Source organism: Bubalus bubalis, chromosome 1 (genome assembly GCF_019923935.1).
Source record: "Bubalus bubalis isolate 160015118507 breed Murrah chromosome 1, NDDB_SH_1, whole genome shotgun sequence".
Classification (NCBI taxonomy): domain Eukaryota; kingdom Metazoa; phylum Chordata; class Mammalia; order Artiodactyla; family Bovidae; genus Bubalus; species Bubalus bubalis.
In genome coordinates, this window is record NC_059157.1 from 159,338,323 (window position 1) to 159,348,703 (window position 10,381).

A 10,381-nucleotide genomic window follows, 5' to 3' on the forward strand; every position below is an offset into this window, starting at 1 on the left:
TCCAGTTCTAACTGTTGCTTCCTGACATGCATACAGATTTCTCAAGAGGCAGGTCAGGTGGTCTCTTATTCCCATCATTTGAAGAATTTTCCACAGTTGGCTGTGATCCACACAGTCAAAGGCTTTGGCATAATCAATAAAGCAGAAGTAGATGTTTTTTGGGAACTCTTTTCCTTTTTTGATGATCCAGCAGATGTTGGCAATTTGATCTCTGGTTCCTCTGCCTTTTCTAAATCCAGCTTAAACAACTGGAAGTTCACAGTTCATGTATTGTTGAAGCCTGGCTTGGAGAATTTTGAGCATTACTTTACTAGCGTGTAACATGAGTGCTATTGTGCGGTAGTTTGAGCATTCTTTGGCATTGCTTTTCTTAGGGATTGGAATGAAAACTGACCTTTTCCAGTCCAGGCCACTGCTGAGTTTTCCAAATTTGCTGGCATATTGAGTGCAGCACTTTCACAGAATCATCTTTCAGGATTTGAAATAGCTCAACTGGAATTCCATCACCTCCACTAGCTTTGTTCCTAGTAATGTTTCCTAAGGCCCGCTTGACTTCATATTCCAAGATGTCTGGCTCTAGGTCAGTGATCACACCATTGATATTATCTGGGTCATGAAGATCTTTTTTGTACAGTTCTTCTGTGTATTCTTGCCACATCTTCTTAACATCTTCTGCTTCTGTTAGGTCCATACCATTTCTGTTCTTTATCGTGCCCATCTTTACATGAAATGTTCCCCTGGTATCTCTGATTTTCTTGAAGAGATCACTAGTCTTTCCCATTCTGTTGTTTTCCTCTATTTTTTTGCATTGGTTGCTGAGGAAGGCTTTCTTATCTGGCTATTCTTTGGAACTCTACATTCAAATGGGTATATCTTTCTTTTTCTCCTTTGCTTTTCACTTCTTTTCACAGCTATTTGTAAGGCCTCTTCAGACAGCCATTTTGCTTTTTTGCATTTCTTTTCCATGGGGATGGTCTTGATTCCTGTCTCCTGTACAATGTCATGAACCTCTGTCCATAGTTCATCAGGCACTCTGTCTATCAGAATAGCCCCTTAAATCTATTTCTCACTTCCACTGTGTAATCATAAGGGATTTTATTTAGGTCAAAGCTGAATGATCTAGTGGTTTTTCCTACTTTTTTAAATTTTAGTCTGAATTTGGCAATAAGGAGTTCGTTATCTGAGCAACAGTCCATATATAGTCCATATATAGCATTAATCTGGGCCATTTCCCTTCATATATAAAGTAAGTATGCTGAGTTGGTGCCTGAAGCTCTGTCCTTGAGAGAATTTTCACTGGTCACCAGCTTTTAGGGCCACAACTGAATGAGACTATAGTAAGCATTGGTCCACTTTCAGGTTAAATATAGAGATTGAAAAGTGAAACTTGCTCAGTTGTGTCTGACTCTTTGAGACCCCATGGACTGTATAGTCCTTGGAATTCTCCAGGCCAGAATACTGGAGTGGGTAGCCTTTCCCTTCTCTACGGGATCTTCCCAATGATTACCCACCCATAAACCAAACTAAGACTTTTACCTTCTTCATCAGCTAATCAAAATGCTATAGGTGTGGACTGAGAGAGAGGCATGAATGTAACTGTTGTAGATGCATGTGGATCTGGGCCACTTGCTGTTTGTGTGTGTGTGCTTACTCCTGTCAGAGTCTGAGACCCCGTGGACTGTATCCCTCTAGACTTCTCTGTCCATGGAATTTCCCAGACAAGTGTACTGGAGTGGGTTGCTATTTCCTACTCCAGGGAATCTTTCTGACCCAGGAATTGAACCTGTATCTTTTGCATCTCCTGCATTGGCAGGCAGATTCTTTACCACTGCACCATGGGTAGCTAGGGCCACCTGCTCAAGCAGGTTATTTGTGCTGCCCAGCCCTGCATGTGCAGAATCCTGGATGGACATTCTCATAAGAGAGTGCTGCTCATGATGGAATATTGCAGGACTCTTACTCCTATGACTTTGTGAGTTCAAGAAAACCCAGCTTGGATTTCCCTGGTGGCTCAGTGGATAAGAATCTGCCTGCTATGCAGGGGACACGAGCTCTATCTCTGGTCTGGGAAGACCCCACATGCCTCGGGGCAACTGAGTGCCACAACCACCAAACCTGCGCTCTAGAGCCCATGAGCTGCTACTGCTGAGCCTGCGTGCTGCAACTACTGTAGCCCGTGCACCTAGAGCCTATGCTCCACAAGAAAAGCTGCAGCAATGAGAAGGCCGTGCACTGCAATGGAGAAGAGCCCTCACACACCGCAACTAGACAAAGCCCACATGCAGTAACAAAGACCCAGCTCAGCCAAAACACAAAGTCGGTTTAAAATAGAAAAACCAGCTTATCATGGACAGCCCTTTTATAAATGATGGACCATGTGGTCATGTGATATTCCATGGTCAGAGAGCCTAACTCTATCAGACCCAGTAGTAAGCCTGGAGATGTTTTGAGAAGATTGGTAATTCTCTCCTGCAAATAGCATGATCTTATTCCAGAATGCTGATGGACTTCGTTGTGATTTTTCTAGTGGAGCTTACCAGAAATTCCACATGACATTGTTTCCCATCACAGCTACCTTTATGTCTTTAGAGTGGCACTGATCTCTGCCTTTTTTCCTGAGCTTGTTATCTTTGTTAACTTACAGTATTGGCAGATGTGGCAATGTCAGCAGCTTTCACTTGACCTTCCCAATTAAATAACTGTTATTCCACAGGTCTAGTATGAGGGTTCTTACAATTCCTTTGTGCGTCCATTCCAATTATACATTTGGGGAACTGGTGACATCACCCATAGTTGGGTGTATAGAAAAAGGGACCTACTGTAAGCCAGACCTGTGATAGGAATCCACTTATTACTTGGCTCCTCTATGCCCCTACTCTAACATAGGAGCTGTAATGGTACTTGAGGTCCCTCGGTATTAATGTTAACTCAAACCCCATGTTCAAAAATGTCTGGCTTTTCTCTTTCTCATAGTATAAGTTTACCCACTTAAAGCATCGTGTCCTTTTGAGAAAGAACCAGAAGAATCATCACCATGTCTACCTGCAGTAGCAATTCAGGGCACTTCCTTATGGGGACCCAGCCTCTGCTTTCACCAATGACTTCTGGATCAGAAAACTGGCTGAGTTTGAAAATGGCAGATAAATAGGAACTTATGTTAGGACAGAGTCCTCAAGCTCCTGATCATTTAACTTTGATTTCTTTAGACTGTATACATTGAATAGTTTCTGTTGGCCCATCCCTGTTGGCTCAGATGGTAAAGATTCTGCCTGCCTCCTCGGGAAACCTGGGTTCGATCCCTGGGTCAGGATGACCCCAGGGAGGAGGGCATGACAACCCATTCCAGTATTCTTGCCTAGAGAATCCCCATGGACAGAGGAGCCTGGCAGGCTACAGTCCATGGGGTTGCAAAACGTCTCACATGACTGAATGACTAAGCACAGCACAGCACTAGTTACAAATGTTTCATTAACCATCTCCACAGTTTTTAATCAAGCCCCCTGGTGCCACTCCATCATGATGATTATACCCACATTGTTTCTAACTCTTAAACGCCACCACCTGTTTTTTTACCTTCTGGTCCTATCAGCCCTATTGCTATGAGGAAACCTACCATGAACACTGATCTTTTCCTGAAGGACACTAAGTTACTCAGTGATGCTGGGGTTCCTTTCACTGTTGCATTTCTTATTGTATTGGTAAACAGTGTGTTCTCTGGGCCCTCCCACAGAACTTAGTCAGCTGGTAAACATTTGGACCTTATATAACATACCCATTCCTCTGCACTCACTTCTTTTGATCTTTCTACTGTTTGCATGGCAGTTTGGAATTTCTAGCTTAATTAATAAGGGTCATCCCTTTTTCCAGGTTTCTAAAAGCCCACAATCCTCCTGGCACTGATTCCCAGGGTCCTTGCCAGAATATGATGTCCTGTGTCACATCCAAGTCAATACTATACCTGATAGTATGTTTCCTAAGTCCTACGACACTCTCTTTCCTCCCTTAACAAGCCCAGCACTTCCCAGACCAGATCATCTTGTCTCTTGACTGTAGTTTTTGTTGTCTGGTGGCCAAGAGAAAAGGTGTAGATAGATTGGAAGGGAGGAAGCTGCATATTTTTTTGCAAAACAATGACTTTCAAATTGTTTCTCAAGCAAAGTGAAAGTGAAGTCACTCAGTCATGTCTGACTCTTAGTGACCGCATGGACTGCAGCCCACCAGGCTCCTTCATCCATGGGGTTTTCCAGGCAGGAGTACTGGAGCGGGTTGCCACTGCCTTCTCCGTCTCAATCATGAAGCTGTCATAATTACTGGGCAAGGGAAATTTTGATGACACATTTAGGGGCACATTAAAAGATAAAATTGATATCACTGTCAGAACATGTGAAGATGATCTTTCCCAGGAACTGAAATTAAAATTTTTACAAGAAGCCAAAATCCTCAAGCAATATAATCATACCAATATTGTAAAACTCATAAAAGTTAGCACACAAATACAGCCTATCTACAAAATTAAGGGACTTGTTCCAGGATGTGATTTCCTCACCTTTCTGAGAAAGAAGGATGACCTAAAACAGTTAGTGAAATTTTTATTAGATGCTGCTTCTGGATGGCAAATCTCAGGTAAAATTGTATACACCAGGACCTTGCTGCAAGAAACTGTCTGGAGGTGAAAATAATGTTCTGAAAACCAGTGACTTTGGAATGTCCCATCAAGAGGATGGTGGTGTGCATTCATCTTCTGATTTAAAGCAGATTCCCATTAAATGGACAGTACCAGAAGCTCTCAATTATGGGAGATATTGTTCTGAGAGTGATGCATGGAGCTTTGGCATCCTCCTCTGGGAGACCTTCAGCTTAGGGATCTGTCCACACCCTTTTTGCCACCAGAGGAGATTTTATCCATCTTCCCAGATTTAAATGAGTCACCGCCTTTTTCTTTGCCTGAAGATTTTGACTTATTTTTTTCCTTGTCTTTCTCATTTGGATGAGGAGACTCACATGAACTTTCACTTTTGTGTTTTGAAACCCCCATTGTTCCATTTTCCTCTTTCCGCCTCTTGGTTAAGTCCAGTGGCACTTCTCGGTCATTGTTTGAGTGATCCCTTTTCCGCTCTTTCCTGTCCTTTTCATCTTTTTTTTCTCTTTCTCTGGATCTTTCCCTTGACTTGTCCAAATCTTTCTTGTCCATTTCTCTCTTGGACAGTGGTGGAGGAGTATGATTAATGTAGAGCTTTGCTGAAGGCTCTTTGTGTTCGATGAGACTGTCCTGTAGAAAATGAATGGAGATGGCAGGTGAGCTGGCATAGTTCTCGGAACCCAGAGGAACTTTGGGAAGTATGGCTGTAACCTTTACTGCTGAGGAATGTGATGGAGAAGGATGGGTATCAATTTTGCGACGTTTCTGTTCCCTTTCAGGCTCTGCAATATCTGATCGGGGAACAGGTGACTTCAAGAACCCAGAAACTGGTGTTTTCTCTCCTCCTTTAACATTTTCCTTTGATTTCATTTCCTTTGCTATATCTCGTTCTCTGGACAGCTCCTTCTCTCTTTCCTTTTCTTGAGTTGACTTTGATTCTACATTCTGGACAGTGGTCTTGAATTTCTCATCTTTAGCTTTTTCTTCCTTCTTGAATTTTTCTTTCTCTTTGTCAGATTTAGATGTTCTTTCCTTCATCTCTCTTGCTTTTTCATCTTTATTTGGCCGTTCTTCCTTTGGTTTTTCTTTACCATCTTTACCAAGTACTCGGGCCTCTGGAGTAGTAGTTGGAGTCTTTTCTTTTTTCTCTTTTTCTTTCTCTTTTCCTTTTTCTTTGTCATTTTCTTTAACAGTTTTGCTGCTGTTAGAGCCACTATTTCCATTACTTGAATTCCCTTTTGGTGTGGCACTAGAAGCTTTATTAACAGCTCTCACACCACACTGAGATCTCTCCCTTGATTTATCACTGTCCTCGGTACTGCTTTCGTCTGACTTAGATACACTTCCAATCGACGATGAAGAAGGCCCACCACCAGGCCCATTTTGTACACTGGCAACTGCATTCCTCGGAGGGGGATCTTTGTGATGAAACTCATTTTCAGGTATCATGTATGACTTTCTACTTTTCAACTGCCCAGAGTAGCCCATAGCCAATGCATATAGATCTGGCCTCTTCTCTTTTTCCTCTTGGCAGATTTTATGAACTCTTCTTTCCAAAGCCTGACCCAGATTCAAAACTTTTGGGTACCAAGGAAGTATTTTTGTTAGCACAATCAAGATATTCCTGATGTGAGTATATTCGCCTGTTTCAAGGCAATGTACCGATGCCTTGGTTAGTTTGTAATGCCATTTGTGTACAACGTGTCGAAAATTTTCATAGTCTAATTGATCAGCTTTATTTCCACCATCAAATCCAGTTGCTCGTAATATAGTAAGGAATCCTGGATAATTTCCACATTCCTTTTCATATGTGGCTCTATCACTGTGCCACCTGGTCACAGTCTCTACCATGCAGCAAAGGAATCTCCCATATCGACTAGCTTCATTTTCAGTACAGCTTGCGACTGTGTAAATTATATCAGAGAAAACTCGATCATAGCAAAGAAGTGTGGAAAAATTTGGAGTTTTCTGTTGATGTACCAATTCAACAAAACGAGCACAGTAAACAGCATCAATTGCTGAAAAAATACATCGAGGAAATATACACAGCTGTAGAAATTTTGTGATGGTCTCATTTTTGGTAGATTTTGCTAAAAGCCAGTTGTCCTTTTCCAGTTTCAGTCTCTGCAGAATTCGCTGTACATGTTCCATCTGTTTCTTTGCTTCTTCGAGAAGCTTGTCCTGAAGGGCAGTACATCGCTCCTTCTCTTTTTTCTTTTTATTTGGAGGCATTTCCTGATTGTCATCAATTGCTTTCATCTGGATTTTAAGTTTATTGACTTCCCGTTCATAGCTAGTATGTGGAACTGCAAGGTCATACATTGTCAATGACCAGAATGTGGCATAGAATTGAGGACTGATGTCATCCCAGACTTTGGAAATGTGTAAGGAAACCACTGCTTCATGAACAGGAGCCATCACCATTTCACATGATGTGATGTACTTATGAACTTTATGCTGCTGTTTACTTCCCTTCTCTGATTTTTTAAGTTCGTCATACTTTGATGAAATATGGTGTGCATACTTTGGCCTAGACAGGAAAAATGCTGCATCATGAGGTGTGTGAAATTCATTACAGAGCACATCAATTGAAGGCACTTGCTTTATATAATCTTCTGTGCTTAGATTAGATGCTAAAAACCCACCAAACTGTACCAGGGTATCATGACACTGATCATAGAGTTTTCCCACAAGTTTCAAATGTTTCTCTCTACTTTCCTGAAAGATTATCCCATTCCTCTGCTGAGCCATAAGCAAGCAGAGAGGAAGAGCAAGAGCATGGTCTAATAGTGCATCCTTTAATCTCTGGGAGGATTTTTTAGTGTTTCTTATCTGGCCAAAATAACCACCCTCAGCTTTTAGTTGCTCTCCACCAGTCATGGCTTCTAGTTGCTCCATTGTCATTTCTTCTGTAATTTCTATTCCTGCCATTTTTTGTACCACTTCTTTCAGTATAAGCAGGTCAAAACTTTTGCCTGCCTTTAGCTGATTAGCCACATACTGAAGAAGACCAGCAAGATCAATTGGATATTTACGAAAAATTGCACCACAGAAACTAGCCAGACTCTGAAGCCAACTTGAGATGGTTGTGTCGTCATGTTTCATTTTCTCCTTTTCTGGATTAGCTAAAGCTTCAATGATACAATAGGCCAAGACATCATAGTTCAACGAAGTGAGGTATTTCAATGAATCTACTACAGGTGCTATCAAGTTATCATACTTCTGTATTTGTGACAAGATATAATCAAACAAAATGGTTGGATTGCTGTGGCTCAGCTTCCCAATTTGTCTTCCAGAAGGCTTCACATTTTCCTTGGTTAGACGCTTCATGATATATTTGGCTCTGTCTATTGTTTGAGCTTTAACTTTTACTAAAAGTGGATGACTGTTGTAAGTTTCATTCTTCCACTGGCCATATAGACGATATCTATGCTGATATGGAAATGTTTTAAACATTCCCCATAGTTCCTCAGACATACAAGCATTGCAGTCCATCAAAGAAAGAGATGGAAGTAATACCTGGTCAGTAATGCTAAGCAAACAGCTAAAGATAACTTCCGTTTTCTCTTTATCTTCTTGTTTGTGTCCATCAGACTGAAACTCCTTCATAAATGACTTGCCTATCCGCACCACTTTAGCGAATAAAACGGGATCGTGAGAAAGGTGGGGACCAAGGTAACAGAACATATTGAAGACGTCTCTCCTCAAATCTTCAAAGCTCTCTGCTTGTTTTGGTGCTCTCTTACTTTGCAAAGCACGAACAGGTGAGCCTTTAGCACCTTTAGGAATGCCAACTCTTCGGTAGAGAGGCTCAATAGTTATATGAATCAGCTTGCAAATAGCAAGGGCTATTAGTTTATGTGAAGCTGCATAGTATGGAGGCGTCTGGTCCATAATGCTCTGCGCATGCTGCCAATCACCAATCTTTAACAAGGCTTCCAACAAACCAAGTTTTTGGTTGTCAGGTGGCTTCTCCACTTTCTCCTCTTCTTTTTCCTTTTCTTTCTCTCGCTCGTCAATTTTATCTGAAGACAATACAACCATTGTAAGTTTTCTAACGATCTGCTTAGCTTCTACAATTTCTCGTTTGTGTTCATCCATAATGCAATTATCAGCTGGAAGAAGATGTACATAAAGATCATCTAAATCAATAAGGTTAAATTGTAGAAGTACTGCTGCAACTCTGTATAAAGACGAAGGAGTCTCTCCATTTGGTTCCTGATAAAACTTGAATTTGAACCCAAGAATATGACACAGTGTTTGCGGCTCACACATACTCATGTAAGATTCTAATAAAGATATAAAGAAGTCATCATGTTCCGGCCTGCATTCAAACACTTCTAAAATGACATCCAGAACTCTATTGGGATCCAGATTAAAGCATCCTATTAAAGATTTGATATTTTCTAAGATTAAATCACTAGTAATATTTCCAGATAAATCTTGCCCCAATTCAGCAATCAGCTTGGCATAACCTTCATTTTCTTCTCTTAACAAATTAAATTTTTGCTGCTTATAAAAGAGTTTCGTTTTGATTTTAACTGACTTTTGATTGAATTGCTGTGATTGTTTGATAAGCCCTAACGATTCCAATGTTTCTGGATCCAAGCGTTCCTTTAGAACTGTGTCTGAAACTAAATACAAACATGCTAATACCAATTGTGTAAAATAGTCTCCCTTGCTTTTTTCTTCTAAACAATTTGTCTCGATATCTAATATGCAGAATACGTCAGCAAGAATGGAGGGCATATCCTCACGAAATTCACTAATGTCACTCAGAACTTTAGATGCCTGTTCATGCTTTAGATTTCCTTTAATGACATGGTATGATAATTCATAAACAGCTTGCTGGAAATCTCTATAAGTTGAACTATCGTAGCTTTTATTTTCACTGAGGATCCGGCATAAATGTAAAAATTCGCCTTTCCCTGACTTCTCCCAATTCTTTATCCACTCTACAGGAACCACCACAGTTGCGGCCGCCATCTTCCCCTTACCAGTAGCAGAGGCGGAACCGGAAGTTGTAGGGAAGGCCCTGGTTCCGAGCATGGCCGCCGTCTGTCCGCGCTCCCGAGACTGCTCAAGCAAAGGGGGAATGAAAAATTTTCAGTGGGGAGAATTGAGCCATTAATGCAGAACCAGATTGTCCAGAAAAATCTAGGCCACGTTTTTTAATGTGTCAACTCAAATATCACCATCACAAATCTCGGGGTCTCTCACTCCTGCCTAATCAACAAACTCGGAGGTTAGTAAGTAGAGTTGCCTGGCAGAGGTGGAGAATGCAACTTTGTCCAGAGATCCACTACCTTTAGAATTAACTCTGCAAGTTTTTCTGCCCTTTCACAGCAGGAGGCAAATATATATATAGCCACCCAGGAAACCATCTAACTTTCATATTTTGCCCTAAATTGTTAATCACCATCAGCCTTATTATTCTCTAATGAGTATGGATAATATATTCATTTTCCCTTTACCCTTTTGAATTTTTGCTGAGACTTCTGTAATAAGACAGATTAACAAAAGAAAAACAATCAAAAGTTTAACATGCATACTTCATGGTGTACATGGGAGATACTCAGGGAAAAATGAGTAATTTTCCAAGGTAGCTTAAAATTTAGACTTAAATACCATCTTTACTGGTTTCCCTGGTGGCTTAGCAGTAAAGAACCTGTCTGCCAATACAGGAGATGCAGATTCAGCCTGTGGGCTGGGAGGATCCCTGGAGGAGGAAATGGATACCCA

The 10,381-nt window shown here is 41.1% G+C and overlaps 1 protein-coding gene across 1 annotated transcript; it reads right to left on the minus strand.

Moving 5' to 3' along the window:
- Positions 1 to 4,573: 4,573 nt before the first annotated feature.
- LOC102398867 (THO complex subunit 2-like) lies at positions 4,574 to 10,170 on the minus strand. Its single transcript, XM_044945738.2, has one exon. The coding sequence runs from the start codon at positions 9,686 to 9,688 to the stop codon at positions 4,853 to 4,855; it is 4,836 nt and encodes a 1,611-aa protein (XP_044801673.2). The 5' UTR covers positions 9,689 to 10,170; the 3' UTR covers positions 4,574 to 4,852.
- Positions 10,171 to 10,381: the final 211 nt, after the last annotated feature.